General features: G+C 34.3%; 4 protein-coding genes across 5 annotated transcripts; 3 read left to right on the forward strand and 1 right to left on the reverse strand.

Annotated features, from left to right (window-relative positions):
* Positions 1–3,755: 3,755 nt before the first annotated feature.
* On the forward strand, positions 3,756–8,385 carry LOC18605254 (Mitochondrial import inner membrane translocase subunit Tim17/Tim22/Tim23 family protein). The gene is made up of 9 exons (XM_007038164.3): positions 3,756–3,963; positions 4,246–4,609; positions 5,028–5,167; positions 5,330–5,429; positions 5,529–5,627; positions 6,105–6,452; positions 7,002–7,094; positions 7,184–7,390; positions 7,809–8,385. The coding sequence occupies exons 2-9, from the start codon at positions 4,295–4,297 to the stop codon at positions 8,070–8,072; spliced, it is 1,566 nt and encodes a 521-aa protein (XP_007038226.3). The 5' UTR covers positions 3,756–3,963; positions 4,246–4,294; the 3' UTR covers positions 8,073–8,385.
* Positions 8,386–8,913: 528 nt separating this feature from the next.
* Positions 8,914–10,847, forward strand: LOC18605255 (ankyrin repeat-containing protein BDA1-like). Its single transcript, XM_007038167.3, has 2 exons — positions 8,914–9,719; positions 9,913–10,847. Exons 1-2 carry the CDS (start codon positions 9,144–9,146, stop codon positions 10,681–10,683), a joined length of 1,347 nt encoding a protein of 448 aa, XP_007038229.2. The 5' UTR covers positions 8,914–9,143; the 3' UTR covers positions 10,684–10,847.
* A 1,014-nt stretch (positions 10,848–11,861) lies between these two features.
* Positions 11,862–13,849, forward strand: LOC18605256 (ankyrin repeat-containing protein BDA1-like). Its single transcript, XM_018117098.2, has 2 exons — positions 11,862–12,492; positions 12,923–13,849. The coding sequence occupies exons 1-2, from the start codon at positions 11,920–11,922 to the stop codon at positions 13,709–13,711; spliced, it is 1,362 nt and encodes a 453-aa protein (XP_017972587.2). The 5' UTR covers positions 11,862–11,919; the 3' UTR covers positions 13,712–13,849.
* A 797-nt stretch (positions 13,850–14,646) lies between these two features.
* On the reverse strand, positions 14,647–17,240 carry LOC18605257 (U6 snRNA phosphodiesterase-like protein). 2 transcript variants are annotated; one of them, XM_018116868.2, is made up of 6 exons: positions 16,836–17,240; positions 16,645–16,737; positions 16,295–16,544; positions 16,040–16,136; positions 15,120–15,185; positions 14,647–15,030 (listed from the first exon to the last, which is right to left on the reverse strand). In XM_018116868.2, exons 1-6 carry the CDS (start codon positions 16,999–17,001, stop codon positions 14,830–14,832), a joined length of 873 nt encoding a protein of 290 aa, XP_017972357.2. In that variant the 5' UTR covers positions 17,002–17,240; the 3' UTR covers positions 14,647–14,829. The 2 variants fall into 2 exon arrangements, with proteins under 2 accessions (XP_017972357.2, XP_088660378.1); XM_088804252.1 differs by having other exon boundaries at positions 16,826–16,979.
* Between the last annotated feature and the right edge of the window lie 1,144 nt (positions 17,241–18,384).

Genomic DNA, 18,384 nt, shown 5'->3' on the forward strand with positions numbered 1-18,384 from the left:
TATTGAACAACAATGGCTTCCGTTGCCATTTCTGCCTCCTTGCAGAGAGCTTGCACCTCACATCATGTCACTAGGAAGCAACATCCACAAGCCAAACCAGCTTATTCTCTAGGAACAAAGCAATGCGGTCACCCGGGATATGGAAGGACAGAAAGGCATTGGTATAGCTGAAAAAGTAGAACCGGCTTCACAAGTTAATAAGTCAACCGAACCTGATGATGAATTGAAAGACAGTACTTTCGAGCAGAATCTTCTGTTCCAAAGTTCAGGGACGAGCGCTGGAAGAATGGAACATGGGATTTAAATAAGTTTGTGAGAAATGGTAGGATGGATTGGGATGGTGTGATTGTTGAAGGTCGGGCTCTCCAGGAATCCATTGGTTCTTTACATTCATATCGTTTAGTTTTTTGAAAAAATAAGATAATTTGTAAATTATCTAAAATTACGTAGATATTATTGAAAAATAATATATTTTATAAAATTTAAATATTTTACATTGTCAAGATATAAAAAAAGTGAATGTTTTATATATGAAAATCAACTATGAACTTGTTATAAGTAAAGAAAACGAAATAGACTCACATGTACATAAGATTGAATCAAATATTAAAAAATTTTATACTATTCCTCTTACGCGCGAAAATACACTTGGAGATTGTGTCTAAGTGAATTTTTTACCTTAATTTTAATATTTTAACCTTTTTTAATCTATCTAACTAAGTACTATATCTAACTCAGTATACATGTTGATGAGGCCACTTACTATGACAAACAGTGGCAAGCATCTGGAAAGATCCCAATGCAAGCTCTGCTTCTTCAGAGAAAATTGGAAATACTTGAAATTTGAGTTCACGTAATTACTTGTTCATTTAGAACTATATAATTACAATTGCAGTAGTATATGGTTCTAATAGAAGTAGCATGATTTTAACAGTCAACTACTCCATTTAAAGAGTTATTAATGATCTTTTAAGAACCTTAGCATCCACGTTAATGTTGATGAGATGAGAATATAATGATATAAGCGTGGATTGCATGCGTAACTGTTAAACGCAAGGTAAAAAGGAAGCCATTAAAGAGCTTTGAGCTCAAGCGGAACCTGCCTCTAAATGCCATTATTTAATGACCTGTTGATACATAATATATAACGCTTTTAGAATCTTTCAGATTTCATAATGTAAGAATTGCATAATTAAAAATTGCACTAAATTTGTTAAAAACAAAAACAAGGCAAAAACGTTTTATTTTTTAATATAGTTAATCTATTCTACTAGTCTACTTGCAATAACAAATATATCTTGGATGTATCGCAATTGTTCCACGCAACATCCTTAAATGCAACTATATTTATGAAGAGAGTGTCTAAAATAGAAAAAATTCAGTTACGGAAACATAAAAGTTGGTTTTATGCAAAAGTGAGTATGATCTAAGATCATGTAAGGTCCATTTTGAAAATTTTAAATCATCAATTGATTTATAATTTTTAAGATCAATTGATGTAATATGGTTTAAAATCTATCTTAAATTTTATAATTTTTAAATTCTTATATATATAATTAAAACAATCATATATTAGCTGCTCATCAAATCAAAGGGTGACTCTAAAGTAAAGTCCGTCCAAACACATTGGGTTCGGACAACTCATAGGTTGTCCTGAACTCATTGCTCACCCCAGTTTTATGGTCCCACGGTTCAGCACAGCTACCATGAGTGAGACAAGGCAATGTTTTACAAATTACGGAAGCAATGTCTTCGTGACAGCAAAGACTTACCCTTAAACCGAGACTTGTGTATCCAAGAAAACTCATCCAAATGTGTTGATTTTCCCTTCTCGAGTGGACAGGATATTCAACCAATTTTATAAATACAAATTAAATATGATACACCTTTTTAGGAGGAATTTTGTTCACTCAGGTTAAAATATGAAGAGATGGATGAAACTTGTTTAGATATTTTATAATTTATTTCTAAATGTGGTAAAGCAAAGCTACAAAAGTAGATGACATTTTGTTCCAATTGGCCAACAAAATTCCCAAAACACAAAGCAACCAAACCAACACAAAATAAAAATAATAGAAGGAAAACCAAAAAAATACAAAATAGAAATAATAAACTTTTAAACTGAAAAAAAAACTCTTTATTTATTGCACATATATTATTATAAAAAATTAATATTTAATGCACTGAAATGAAATTGAACATTAGGCAATAACTCAAAGATGATTGGTGTGCTTAAAATGAAATTCTTCCAACAAATATTATGATTACTTTCACGTTAATTTCATGTAAACTTCCTCTATTTGATCAAAGGTCAGATTTTACACAACCGCTATTTCCCATCAAACCCAACCGTTAGATCAGTAATTGCAAACACAAGCACATAAATACCAAGTTAACTTCTTCTTCTATCTAAATCCCTAATTTCCTTGATAGTGACATAACCATGAAAACATAAAATTCAACAAATCGAATTCAAACCACCAACATTAATAAATAAAATGAAACCTTGTGGTCAGCAAAACTAATTCAAACCAATTACTTACCCAAATTAAATATAATTTGAGTAAAATAGTTTTATCTAATTGGTCTATTGGATCAATTGATTTTAAAATATTTGATCCAATTGGTTTTTTAATCAGTTCTCGATTTTAAAATTTTTGAACCAATCCACCTAAAAAGCTAAACTAATTTTTTATATATTTATATATTTATATATATAATCATATATATAATTTTTTTTATACATTAAGAAGAATTGATAGTAAATTTAATTAATAATCTATTTAAAATATATTAAGGTATTATAAGTAAGTATATAAATTATAATCATAGTATTTTAATATTAGTTATATATATTTATTTATTTATAAATTTATATTAATATGAAATTATAAGTTATATATTTTAAATGATATAAGTTATATGTTAATATTATAATATATGATAATAAATATCTTACATATTAATATATTATAATTATTACACTTTAGTAATGTTTCGTAATATAAAATTATATGAATATATATATAATTGTATAAATATATTATATATACATATACTTAAGCATTACTATAATTTATAATAAACTTTATTTATATGATTATATTTAATAACTTTATTAGTTATCATTTTAGATTTTATAACATATTATTTATAATTAGTTATTATTTATATAAACTTTGATATAAAACATTATAACATATAAGTTATGTCATTAATTATATATATAATAAAGTCATATAGTATATATATTAATTTATACATAAGCATTACTATAACTTATAATAAACTTTATTTGTATAATTATGCTTAATAAGTTTATTAGTTATTATCTTAGATTTTATAACATATTGTTTATAATTAATTATTATTTATACAAACTTTGATATAAAACATTATAACATATAAGTTATATAATTAATTTCATATATATAATTATGGATAAAGTTTATAAATTTTAATATTATAATTTGTTAAAAAAATAGATAAAATTTTGATCAATTGGTTCAAAACTAGACTAACTAAATCAATTCTATATTTGATCGATTTGATCTTTTATTATATTTGATCGATTTTGATCAATATTTTAAAAATAATTAATCCAGTTGATGCTTAACTATGGTGGACCAAATCACCCAATCTACCCATTTGTCCACCCGCAATAAAACTTAAAATTTGGCATACTAATTTTTTGCCCCAAAGTGGCTTAATTGCACGGTTAATCACATCTTCCATCCTCTATACATCTACTAAAAGAAAAAAACAACAAAAAATAAATACCAAACCAAGCAATCAACAGAAAAGAAAAAACAAATCAAATTTCACCTTCGAAGTCTTGCCGTCGAGTTCAGGCAACTCGATCTTGGGAGCAGTGATCGGATGGATAAGTAATAGGATATTAAACTAATCGTATGAGCAATTGCCAGTTAGTTCATGCCTCTCCGTCTCTGAAATCATTTTTTGGTAAGAGTAAGGGAAAGCTTAACAAAGAAACTCAAAAAGGAAAAAGAAAAAGAAACTGAAAAGGGCAAAAAAACGTGACTGTGATTGGGAGAAAAATATTTTATTTTTTAATTAATTAATTAATAGTTTTTTTAATATTTATTATTAAATTTTTTAATTTTTTTTTACTTCGTTAATGAGATGTTGAATTTTGATGACTTCACAGTATCAGTGCCTTCTATAAATATATAATATATGTATCTCCTGTCCTCCTCGCTTCTCCCTTTCTTTTTGTCCTTCAAGTTTCAGATGCCAATAGAAACAGTCAAACAACGGCGACATCGAATCCAAAATGCCGGCTCTCCCCAAAAACCCGAATTCCTCCGCGCGGCTGTTGGCGGACAGCGCGGAGGCGGAGCGGCGACTGCTGGAGGCGGAGGAGCGATTGAGGGAGGCCATAGAGGAGCTCCAGAGACGTCAGAGGACGGCGGCGAGTGGCCAACACCCGCCATGCGACCACGCTGACGACTCCTGCGTGGCCAACGCCATTGGTAATCTTTGCCAAAGCTTTCTCCTTTCTTATGGTGTTAGAGTGGGCATCGGGATTCTTCTTCGCGCTTTTAAGCTAGCCAGAAGACAGTCTTATTCTTCGCTTCTTGATCTCAAGGTTAGAGTTTTTTTATGGCAGTTTTATAAAATGTTTTGCTTTGAATTGGTTGTTTTGTAAATTGTGAAATGTTTTTGGAACTGAATTTGTATTTTTTTCCTAATTTATTTTTTTATAAAATAGTTGATTAGATGGTTTTGATGTATGATTATGTGACCTGAACTGTTTAAAAGTGTGGACTTTGTTACTGTCATTTTCCTAATGAGTTGAAAAAAAGGAACTCCTTTAAAAAAAAAAAAGAGAAGAAGAAAGAAAGGATCAAATTTGAGGCTAATAAAGTAAGATGAAATTAGATGGGTTTTGGGCAAATTTTCTGGGATTTTGGGTTTTATTATTTGGCTTTGCAAGGAATTATCACTTAAGAATATGAAGAAATGTGATATTAGCAGATGTTTAATGTTTGAATTTTGTTTTTCAGCAACTTGTCTCTGAGAAAGATTTGATAGTAAGAGAAGAAGCATGCCGTGTTGGTTTACTTTTTGGTGGCTTCACAGGATCATACCATGCGCTTAGATGTTTACTAAGAAAGCTGAGAAAGAAAGAGACACCAGTGAACGCGTAAGTTTGCTACATAAAGACTTTGCTTTTTTTTTTTTTCCCCTATAGATGCTTCTCATTGTTTGGTTTATGTTATATGATTAGTTGAATAGTTGAAAATTTTTTATGCATGCTAGAGCCTACTCCTTATTTTTGACATTGTTTGAGGTGGTGATGGAACAGAATTTTAGCAGGTTCAATTGCGGGTTTGTCTGTTTTGGCTTTAGATGATTCAAACCGAAGGCGTACACTTGCACTGTATCTTTTGGCTAGAGTAGCCCAGGTACATGAATGCATTCTAAATTAGTAAATTTGCAAAGCTATCTGAAATTGTGGAAACTAGTTTTCCAATTCACAGTCTAATATTGTGTTTTACTCTCAGTGTGCTTATAATTCTGCAAAGTCAAAAAATAAGTTTCACTTATGGGGAAGCCATTGGAGGCATGGCGACTCTTTGCTCTTTGCTTTAGCATGTGCCCAGGTAATACTATGCTCATATTGATTTCGTGACTAGATGTTTACTTTATACTTTTGAACTTGTTATTTTATCTCTTTAGATGAACTGATGATAGTGGAACTTTCATAACACTAGAAATTGCATAGTTTGGTGAGTAAAAGGTGTCAAAGAGTAGCTTAGGCTAAATTTTAGGCATAAATAATACAAGATATTACTCTTTTATTTGCGATGTTCTGGAAATGTAACTAATTATATTCTGTTCCTGTGGCATATTGAATTTTACCTCCACTTATTTGTTTCCACTTTTTCCATTTAAAAATTTATTATTTAGTTGAAGGTTGCTATTTTCTAACAAATTGGAGTTTGCTTCTGAGGTCTACAAATGATTCAAAAATTTCTTGTGGTTTCGTATCTGCTGTTCACTTACTAGTGTTAGATTGATGTCTTTTTCATCATCAACATTTGTTTTTACTTCATCCATTTTACTAATGCTCATAACAGGTTATGTATGCCTTTGTAATGCGTCCCGAGAGCTTGCCAAAATCATATCAGGATTTTATTCAGAAGACTGGTCCTGTTGCAGCTCCTGTATACAAGGCTGTAAGGGAGAACTGTAGAGGTAGTCCAGTGGATGTTGCATCTATATCCGCCTACTTATATCGCCGAGGGAAGTCCAATAATGTGAAGTTGGAAGAGTTCCCTTCTATTATTCCTTGTTCTGTTATTCATCCAGACACAAATTCTTGTCTAGCTCACAATGCTAATGCAGCTTCGGCTACATTTAGGAAAACATTTCCGCTATACTTCTCTTTGACATTTGTGCCATTTGTTGTTCTGCACCTACAAAAGGTACATATTGCGTAACATATTGGTTTTCTTTTCGGCATCTGTGTGTGTGGAGAGACATTGGCGTTGGTTTTGCATTCTAACTTTCCTGTCATATGCTTCTGGTTATAAGAAATAAGCAGACAAGAAGAATAATGGTCTTAATGCATTTTGCGCTCTATAAAAGGTCCAAACGAGCTTGCCTTTTTTTGCATATGCTTTACCAAAATTGAAACATGTTTTTGTAAAATAAAATAGTGAACCCGGTTTAGTAAATGCTGCATTAATAATGTTGGGAGAGTGGAATGGGAATGATAGGTTTTTATTATTAAGTTTGTCTTCCTGTAGCTGAGTAAAACTACTTATGCCTGGAGGAAAAAGAATCGATTGACAGTTATGTCCTTTTGTAATTGAGACAAAATTTCTTTTAGTTGGTTTTGCGGGTTTCTTTTGGTCCATTTGAGCAGCAATTATATATTCTGGCTATCTGCCAATGGCATGACAATTAGTATCAATTTCGAATTGATCCTTTTTCTTTTTTGTTTGTTTTGCATCATCATGATGCACTTCTAGTTTATGGATACCCCTGCTCGTACCTTTTGGCTTGCTGTTAAAGGTGCTGTTCGATCAACAACTTTCTTGTCTGCATTTGTTGGAATTTTTCAGGTAGCTGGTTTCTCAGTTCTCATTCACCTTTTTCTGTTGTTAAAATCTGTATGAATATGTTCTTGAATATTTTTCTTGTGCAATGCAAGGGGGTTATATGCATGCATAGAAAGATTGCATCAAAAGACCATAAGCTGGTATATTGGGTTGCTGGTGCTATAGCAGCTCTTTCTGTATTACTGGAGAAAAAAACCAGACGCAGTGAACTTGCTCTATATGTTCTTCCGCGAGCAGGAGAATCATTATGGTATATTTTAGTAAACCGGCACCTGCTTCCTGATATTAAAAATGCTGAGGTATTGCTTTAATTTTCTTTCTCATGAGAGCTTCTTTGTTGGTCTAAGTGAAAATTGTGTCCATGGTTAGAGATAGATAACCAGCTTTGTTCTTAATATTTCTGGGGCTAGTCGCCTTGGTTTGGGTCCTTATGTCAAAAGGTCATGAATTTTGTTGGCATGAATTAGGTGGCTACGCTACAATGTGCTATTGTTACTTAGAAAGTACTTCCCAGCTATGAATTTTAATGGAGACTTATTGAGACTATGTTTGTCTATGCTATGTGCTCCTGTAAATCCATGATTTATCTAAGTGTTGCACATATAATTGAGACAGAAAGATGGTTTCCTTTGTCTACTGCATCATTATGCAATTAACTGAGTTGGTTATTTTTCTTCTAAATTTGGCTTCTGAATTAATGCTTCCAATCTGTCACAGGTGGCCTTATTTTGTGCATGCATGGGAGGAATCATGTACTACCTAGAATATGAGCCAGACACCATGGCCCCCTTTCTTAGGGGTCTAATCCGCCGCTTCCTGGCTAGCAGAATAAGCAATCCAGGCTCTTCATCTAATCGGACAGCTTCATACACGTACTTGCAGACTCTTGATGCCATGAATAAGCCACAACTACAGGACAACCGAGAGGTCGAAACTTCAACTCCTAAACAATACAACCTTGAATCTATACCAGGGCTCTAAGCATGTTTTTGTTGCCTATTATATCATTCTGAAATTCAGTCAACCATCCATTCTTTGTAATTTATGTAGACTTTTTTGCTAAAAATATAGTAGTAGAACATTGTACAAGGGGATTAGTGATGATGCAGTGCCTGTTAAGGCAAATAACTGAAATAGAGGGATTTATTTGTAATCCCACTGTAGGTTCTCTCCTAACCTTATGTGTACTCTGTACTCCACCACAGGAGTCGTTGTTATTGAAGAGACTTTGAACGCGAGGAAATGATATGTGATGCTAAATGTAAAGATTGTGCAAAGGATTTGCCTCTGCCCACTGTAAATAATCTCAGTTGCTGTCTATTCCACTGTTCATCTAGCTTAACAACGAAAGCCTTTTTTTTCTTTGTTCTTAATTTGCATACTTGATTTACAAGAAGGCTTATTTGTGGAGGGGTGAGTTCCTCGAATCATGGTGAAGTCTATGATAATCAATTCAATGGTGTTTTAAGTTTTTAAAACTTGGTTTGAATGGTAATTGGCAATTTCAAATGGATTAAAAACATTCAGTTCCAACTAACATCTAGATAAATAATTTCTTTCCCACAATAGTATTCTGAATACAGTTTTTCTATTCAACTACGCTTTGATGACAAAAACATTGCTATGCTTTGTCAACGGGGTAAAACTGGAAGTACTGGGCTGAAACTTCCAGATACTAACTCGATATTCCTGGAAACCAATCAGTGACACTCACACATTTTTGGATTGGTCTAACCAGAGTTTGATCAGTGATTGTTGGTGCGTATAAGAATAATAAGTAGACATTAGCCTTAAGAACTTAGTTTAGCACTGGTCAACAAGTCCGCAGCAGCAAAAATCCTGGCTAGATCTGTCCATTATTTTAGTTCTTCTTCTCGGCAGATCTTGGGGAGCATAATATATTATTCGTTCCGGGAATTGTTACTTTGGTTGGGGGAGGTGGCAGAAAGAGAATGATTACTTCCAGGACAAGTTACTTCTGCAATCGCTTTATATGCAGGCATAACTGTGTATTCCCAACGATCAGATATTACATAATTCTATCTGATCAGCATGGATATAAGATTGTTTGATGCTGCTCAGACTGGAAATATTGACAGCTTGCACCAATTGCTACGAGAAAATGCCCTCCTCTTTGATCAAATTGCACTTTTTTCTTCTGAAAACCCCTTGCACATAGCTTACACCGCTGGGCACTTTGATTTTGTTAAGAAGGTTATCAATTTGAAACCTGATTTCGCCAAAGAGGTTAACAAAGATGGTTTTAGCCTCATGCACATGGCTGCTTTCAGCGGGCACCTGGAGATTGTGAGTGAGCTGATGAAAGTTGATCCCTCTCTTTGCCGACTCCAGGGAACTCGTGACATGAAAACTCCCTTTCATTTTGCAGCCATTAAAGGGAGGGTAAATGTAATAAATGAAATGCTTTCAGGTTGTGCTGAGTGTATTGAAGATGTGACTCTTCAAAGAGAGACTGCTTTTCACCTTGCTGTTAAGTGCAGCAAGGTTGAAGCAGTTAGTGTCTTAGTGCATTGGATTAGTGAGCTGAAGAAGGAAGATGTGCTTAATGTAAAAGATAAGCAGGGGAATACGGTTCTGCACCTAGCAACCTGGAGAAAACAACGAAAGGTAAGCACGATTTCATCTTTTCTGGTATCTTTAATTCTTAATGCAAAGTTCAAATAAGAAAAAAGAAGTAACAATTGAAAATTTTAGTATTTTAGGGAGGCAAAACATGCCTGGAAACAGCACTGGTATCCTTGATAATCTTGTTCATTTAGCCAACCTTGGACGGAAATTAAAAAACTAACCCTCCTTGCAGGTCATAGAATTATTGCTTGACAACGAAAGGCTTACTTCTGGCTTGTTGGATGTAAATGCTGCCAATCAAAGCAATCTTTCTGCCCTTGATATGCTGTTGTTGTTCCCAAGTGAAGCTGGCGATAGAGAAATCATGGACATCCTTAGCGGTGCTGGAGCTTTAAGGGCAAGGGATGTAAACCTCTCTCCAAGGGCCTCCTTGGACTCTCGAACCCTCTCAGAGACTAATCACTTACAACCACAAGAGTTGGTGGAGTACTTCAAGTTTAAGAAGGGCCGAGATTCACCAAGTGAAGCTCGCGGCACACTCTTAATTATAGCTACTTTGGTGGCAGCTGCAACCTTCCAAGTTGCACTCAATCCTCCAGGTGGGATCTGGCAAGATAATTATTTCCCAAACCAAAATGATAGTCATAGCGCCACCATCAGTGGGAAACATCTTGCAGGTTGGTCTATTTTGGGCACTTCTGGTGGAGTTTCATTTTCTGTCTTTGCGATTTTCAACTCAATAGGGTTCTCGGTCTCTCTTTACATGATCAAAGTCCTCACCAGAAAATTCCCCTTGGAGTTCGAGCTTGGAATGTGTATGTTGGCCATGTTTTTCTCATACAACACTGCAATGATAAATATTTCACCAGACGACGTGAGGCTGGTGGTCATTATTAGCACTGTAATCTTAACTTCAATTACACCACTTTTGAGCAAGAGGACACAAAGACTGATAGGGTGGATTATAGAATTTACAGTCGACAAAATCCACAGGATCATTTGAACTTTGAAGTAAATGGATTGCCAGTAATTTCATGAAGGCTAAAAGGTCTTGGATACTTTCCTTTGCTTCTCACTAGGCAAAGAACAGTGATCAGAAAAAGTGAAGTAGAACTTGATGCTATTGCTACATAGCGTTATCTGATTGATCATATAAGCCTTGTAAAGAAAAGCTATTATTATTATTATTATCAAATATATTGGCAGGTCTAGAAACTGTTTTGCAGTTATTATTATTATTACAGTTTGTACTCAGAAATATTATTAGTATTAGTATGCCTTCCTTGCCTTGTCAAAGAGCAATTCTGATCAGTTTTCTTTTTTTATATATAAACGACTAAAGTAAGAGGTTTGACCATAAGAATGATCAGATTTATTACTTGGACAAATAGATACAAGTAGAATTTGAATAGTATTTAGAAACTGATTCAATTTTAGGTTGTATCACCCTTCTAGTCAATCATTTGCAACTTTTATATAAAAATATATTACTAAAGCCTACCTGAGTTCTGGTTTTTGTATCTCTCAGCAATGAATTTGCCCCAGTTGTATCCTATTAGGTACTGCAACAATATATTGTTATCTTTTTATTTGAAACTGCCCTGTAAGATACAATCAAATTATATTAACTACACATGCTTCCAATTTAGCATTCTATTAAGTATTTCTTGTTATATACAAAATACAATGGTAAGCAACCTGAAAAGTACAGGACATAAAATCAGTCAATTCTGTTTGCCATTTTGTTCTTTTTTTTTGCATAATCTTTTTTCTTTTCTTTTATTAGAATTTAGCTGTTGTAGTTCATTCCTGGTTCTGACAACATAGACCAGTGTCCTACAGCTAGCCAGAAATCTTAATGAGCTTCATTCATGTTCCTGTTTTGTTTGATCATCTTAGTTCTTTGAAACTATTAAAACTTTGCATCACAAAGAGAGTAGCATTGGCCTATCTCACAAGGCATTTGAATACCAGAGTTGGTTCACTTGACAATCAAGAAAGTATTATTCTAGCTTTAATTTTTCAATAATGAAGTTATTATTATAAACTAGGTCAACTTCTGGTTGCTTGTTCACATGAAGACCTTTCGAAAATAAGTTATGATAATCACTAAAGAAAGTATTAACATTCCTTCTTCCACCAGGACTCTTCATCATTCATAAGCAGAAAGAAACATGCCTCCTTTCTGGCAATAAAACCTGTTTTCCTTTCCAAGAAAAACAAGCTTTGTCTTATCAAAATGGATATAAGGTTGTTTGAGTCTGCTCGGACTGGAAACGTCATGGACTTGCACAAGTTACTAAGGGAAAATCCTTTAATCCTGCACACCATCTCAATTTATTCTTGCGAAAATCCCTTACATGTTGCTTCAGCTGCAGGGCATGTTGGTTTTGTTGGAGAGATTTTGGGACTAAGGCCCGAGTATGCCAACGAAGTAAATAAAGATGGTTTTAGCCCTCTTCATATTGCTGCTGCCAACGGGCATATTGAGGTTGTAAGAGAGCTGCTGAGTGTTGACCGGAAACTATGCTGCCTAGAGGGAAGAGAGAAAAAGACTCCTCTCCATCTTGCTGCTATGATAGGGAGGATTGACGTAATCACTGAAATGCTTTTGAGTTGTGCAGAGTGTATTGAAGGTGTGACAGTTCAAAGGGAGACTGCTCTACACCTTGCCACTAAGAATAGCCAGTTTGAGGCAGTCAAAGTAATGGTTGATTGGATTATAGAGATGAAGAAAGAAGACGTCTTAAATCTCAAGGATGAGCAAGGCAATACAGTTCTGCATCTAGCAACCTGGAAAAAACAACGGCAGGCAAGTAGTTTCTCATATTTACTTCAATATTTGCTATTCCTATATTTAGTGATGACTTTTTCTGCAAATGCCACACAGTTTTATCCTTTAGATGATGTTATCTTGTATAAGAAACACAAAGTTGAATACTCTAGATGAAGTTAGTATATACATTAGTAAAACTGTAAGGCGCTGCTGGGAAGAAAGATTCTGGATTGTCTCACCTGTCAAAGCTGTAACCCCTTTGTTTTTCTTGTTTTAACATCCATCTGTTCATAAAATGGGAAATATTTCTAGGCAATGCTCCTAGACTCATTGATTCCTTCCTTTTGCATACCAAAATTAACCAAAAATCTATTTTTGTGTCAGTATGTTGTCTATCTAGCACAAGTATAATACCAGACAATGAGATGATGTTTCTGTTAGTGAATGATAGGTAATATTGTTTCAGGTGATAGAATTAGTACTTGGCACTGGAACAACAGTTACTTCAGGCTCGCTGGAAGTAAATGCAGTAAACCAAAGTGGTCTTACCGCCCTGGATGTCCTACAGATTTTTCCTAGTGAAGCCGGTGACAGAGAAATAGCTGACATTCTTCAACATGCTGGAGCCGTGAGAGCTAGAGATGTTATGATCTCTCCAACTTCTTCCTGTGAATCTCATAATCAAGTAATAAACCAACCCAGAGCACCGCAGAGATCACGATGGCAGACAGATAACTTGGTGGAGTATTTCAAGTTTAAGAAGGGCAGAGACCCTCCCAGTGAAGCTCGCAGTGCTTTATTAGTGATAGCTGTTTTGGTGGCAACTGCCACGTTCCAGGTTGGACTCAGCCCTCCAGGCGGTACTTGGCAAGATAATAGTTCTCCAAATCAGACCAATGGCACCAGCATTACTAGTGCATACTCTGCAGGGACCTCCATCATGGGAACCAGCAACGGAATTGCTTTTGCACTATTTGTGCTTTTCAACTCGATAGGTTTTTCGATGTCGCTTTTCATGATCAACATCCTCACAAGCAAATTTCCATTGCAATTTGAGCTTCAAATTTGTATGATTGCAATGTTTTTCACATACAACACCGCGATGGCCAGCATTGCACCAAGTAGCGTAAAGCTCTTCACCATCATAATTACGACAGTCTTTTCTTCAATCACACCACTTCTAACTAGGTTGGTGAAACAACTACTAAAGCTGTTCAAAAATCTTGTAGTAGACATTATCCACAAAGTGACTTGAAAAGTGGACGGGAGCAAAATGAAATGCCAATTTGGAACTTGGGATGTAGTTATTTGATTTTTGCTATTATCACTCTTCAGGACGAAATGGTCAGTTTTGGTGGTGTTACTTTCAATTATTTCTCTCATATCACCATTGTCATCAATAGTTCATGGTGCACCTACCAATCCATAAACACCTTATGTTCTGTATCAGTAGCAGACAACTTGCATCCCTAACCTACTGTCCTACTCTGAAGTGTGCTTCTTTAGTCATAGCATCTAAACATCATCATATTTTTGCTATTTGTGCTTTAGTGTACAGACTGTAAGTATTTAAATTGTATTAAATCAAACAAGAGAGAATAAGCAAGAATGACACAGCTTTCAGCAGCGAGATGAGCAGGCCTACTTCTGGCAGAACTAATGGAAAAGCTGAAAATCAACACAAAAGCAACGAACAAGACTACTGCAAATGGCCGCCATTACCTTTTCCAGAATCCTTGCATCGCAAAGATATCCTGCAAGGCCACACATCATACAGACCTTGTCTGTTCCTATTACACAGATTTCTAGAAGATCATCTTTATCTGCTTAAGTGTTGATCCATGCCTATATAGTTATGTTCTTTCCAAACTTCTCAACGGTATTAATTTACAAGACGATAACTCTGTTGCAGAAGATCCTGATCAACGTATACATCTTTCATTGCTTTTGCAGAAACTTGACAGCTTTCTGTTATGCTTATCTACTCAACGTGGTACGGTTACAACAAAATGGTTCCTTTACGTGCCACATTATAGCTCCAAGTTGGACTATAGTCGCAACAGATGATTACACAGAACAAGGAGCTCAGAATGTTAAAGGAGGCCAAGTTACCGAGATTGGTGGCAAAGCTTTCTCCACTAGAAAACAATAAAGTACTATAACCAATGTGATCAAACCCAAAGGAAGACATTTCGGAAAGATGCAAGTTGTATGGTCACAAGGAACACACATGTTAGCAACATGCAGAGAGAAGTGTACGGTGGTCGATAAGGACCTAACAGCAGGTTCTTTATCTGGACTTTCACAATAATTCAATCTGGTAACATAATTCAAATAAACTACAAAGGCTAACCACAAGAGGTTGGAGAGATTTTATAGTTCATCAGGAGATTTACATATCTTATATGTTTTCTTACCAATTTTACACTCAATGCCGCCGAATTTACTGGTACATATACAATTCTGTAAAGAACCTCCAAAGCTGGATGTCCTTGTTTCTTCCTTGACCACTTGCTTAAGGGGAACACTAAGGTCTCCCAGTGCCCAAGCCAAGGATATATGAGGCCGTGGATCCTGTGATCAACGAAATATATGATACATGATCATTGCTCTAAATTTTACTAGTATTTATTAGACTTGGCAATGAATCATAACAACCAAACCTTATAAAACTCAGGAAGATTGTGAAGCTTGTAAACTTCATTAACACCCTCAATTTGCTTAGTTATCTGAAAATTAATGGCAACCAAGTAAATACCATAACCTTGGCAACAAAATAACAGTTAAACATAGAGAAGAAAAGGAAAAAGAACTGCGAGATGAGCATGCCAATTTTAGCCTACATACAACAACTATCCTACTCAAGCAGCTCTTAAATTCTTAATTGTCTGAAAGTGAGAACAGAACAAATCCCCAACTAGTATGACAACCAGAACAACTAAACATGCCGTAGAGTTTTTCTCTCCAATTTGAAGCAACAATCTCTAAATTTTTATGCCATTTTAAAACTACTACTTCTCACTTTATAATCATAGAAATAAAAATGTATAAAACAAATTTACAGCATAGTCAAATACAAAATAATAGATGCAAGCATGCTCCCAAGTGCAGACTCATTGGTCCTCCTGCTCAACAGGTAAATAATAAACTAATAGTAGTATATAACATCTTAAAGGGCAACAAATAACTAAAACAGTTATATAACCTGTTATCTCCTGGAATCTAAAACGTGTATTTATACTTGTAAGTAATTACTTATTTACGAATGATAATATAAGAGGAATCTATAGTCAAATATCTAACTTAAACTTCCACTTCTCTCCAGAAAAAGTGGAAAGAAAAAGTTTTTGTGTTTCAACATAAGATGCATTGCTTGAAAATCTAAGCATATCTATCCAAAATGAAATAGGCAATGATGCTATGGCTTTTTTGCTTTTGTCCTCTTTCTTTATCTCTTTTTTTTTTTTTTTCTCTTGGGATGTCCACGCATCTAAACAATGAATGATCAGACAGCATAAGCATGCTCAATATGTGATGCAATTATCATTGCAGTGAAAAAAGAAAGGAAATTCAGCACACCTACCTCAGCTAATCCTCCCCTAATAACTTCAAGTGAAAGAAAGGAGCGTGTGTGATCATCATTGACAAAAACCTCCCATTTGTTAAAATCAATCCAATACCTACTTGCAATTAAAGAACAGTTCAAAACCATATCCTGGAAATCAGAAAAGGAGAAAGAAAAACCCATACAGAGATTTTATAAATTGAAACAGTATATTATCAAAAAAAGAAAAAAAAAAGGAATAGAACTAGCATAAACTAAAGAACAACATCTAACCGCTTTTGAAACTGAAGCTTCTGGCGAAGTATTGTTACTATAGAGTCAATCTGGTGAACTCTAATAGGAACGGTCCTTCCTAGACTTATGTGGAATTCCCTTCCCAAAGCAACTTGTTCAAGTTTATCTTCCTCTTTACACAGAATATTCAATGGAACATCAATGTCGACAACATGAAGACCGGGCACAAAGGTTGCAACCCTCTTCAAGAACTTACCAATCTCTTTTTTCGATGTAGACGGTATATAAACTGAGATAACACAACCCAAAAACACTCTTTAAGTCTAGCAGCTCAAGGCATTCATCATTAACGAAGAAAAGTAACAATTCGTTTTAAGAAACAAAGGCACCTGGGATGTAGACGTGCAAAGCATAGTTGCCTTCGACGTGAGGGAAGCTTCTGACTCTACTGGGCTGACCAGTTTGCAGGTAATCCAGAGACCCTTGCATTGTCAAGAAATAGAAACAAATAGTTGGTGGACAAAAAAAATTAAAAATTAGCAACAGCAAACAATTGGAAGTTGATTGTACTTTGAACTACCAAGGGCATTAGGAGGGTCAAGGAGAGAAAGAGGAGGTGGAGGCAGAGGGGAAGATAGTGTCTGCTCTGTTTGGGTTTTCGATTTGGTGGAAAGAGTTGGTGGAGAGGAGGCTTCAGAGTCTGAGTCGGAGGAGGCCTCTCCGTATGTTGCTCTTAGCGCTTCCATTTCGAGCGCTCGAGATCGCTACTTTTGCTGCACAGTGGCACGGTGATAAGCTGCGCGACAACTCTTCTGTTTTCGAGGTTCCACGCTACGGTTTGGTTCCTTACAAGATTGCTCCTTTACTGCGGGAGTGCCGTCGGTTAGAGGTCTTAACTGGACAACTCGAAACGCATCCTTCTTTTTATAGTCTTTCGTAGGCGTTGTTTTGGATTTTTTTTAAAAAAATACTCCTAGTGCATAGGATTTTCATTGTGATTTCTTTTATTAAGTTTTGAAATAGAATAGAGATGAAGTTGGGTCAGACCGAACCGAATTGATACGGTACAAAACTCCAGTTCAACTCGATTAAAAATCTTTTAAGACTCGAACTTGTCTTGAAAAATAATTCAGTTACTTGAGTTAGACTGATTATCATTAATTTATGTTCAAAATTAAACTTTCACTTGAGTTTGATATAAAAACTTAAAATATAAATTTTAAAATATATAAATAAATATTAAATTTTATTTACATATATATAATATTTAAAATATTTAAAAAAAAAGTTAAAAAGGTAATAGTCTCTTAAACTACTTGGGTGGAGTATTGCAAATCTTGAATTTGACTCAGTTTGGATTTTTTTTTTTAAATTTCAAGTTTGTAAATTCTCATTGTGATTTCTTTCTAAGTTTTAAATATGAATAAGGGTGTAATTGAGGCGAACCAAGCTAATACAGTACCAATTTCAAGTCTAATTTGATTAAAAATTTTAAATATAATATTACAAAAAAACTCTTAAACTATTTAAATTCGTAAACATGTAAATAACATTAATACCTAAACGTAAAATATTTAAAATTTTCTTCTTCTTTTATCATTTTTTTTTTCTCTTAAACTGATCGATGGCATTTCTTTACATCGATTAGTTAGATTTAACAAGATCTCTTTAAAAGAACGCAAGATCTAACTGTGCACCCCAGATCTTGGACTCCCTTGAGGAGCACCGTTGGCTTTAGGGTGGTTGATTGAGAGTTTTTTTTTTTAGAAAAAAATAATTTTTTTTAAAATATAATTTATATAATAATAATTTTTAAAATTAATAAAAAATAAAATTATTTTAAAAATATTATCACATTATCAAATTAATGAAAATATTGACGATTAATCAATATATTTTATCTTGAATAAATTATCATATCTAAAATGAGTCAATCTACGTTACCAAATAGATTAATCATATTTCAAAGTGATAATCCTATCATGTTGTATAATTTGCATAATAAACATTTTATGCTAATCGTAAAAAATTTAATACAATTAATTAGTTATACTGAATTTGTATAATTTCATTATCTTTGCAGGAAATGACATGTAAACATGAATTGGTAAAGACAAGTAACAAACAGT

Source organism: Theobroma cacao, chromosome 3, assembly GCF_053813885.1.
Source record: "Theobroma cacao isolate CCN51 chromosome 3, ASM5381388v1, whole genome shotgun sequence".
Lineage (NCBI taxonomy): Eukaryota > Viridiplantae > Streptophyta > Magnoliopsida > Malvales > Malvaceae > Theobroma > Theobroma cacao.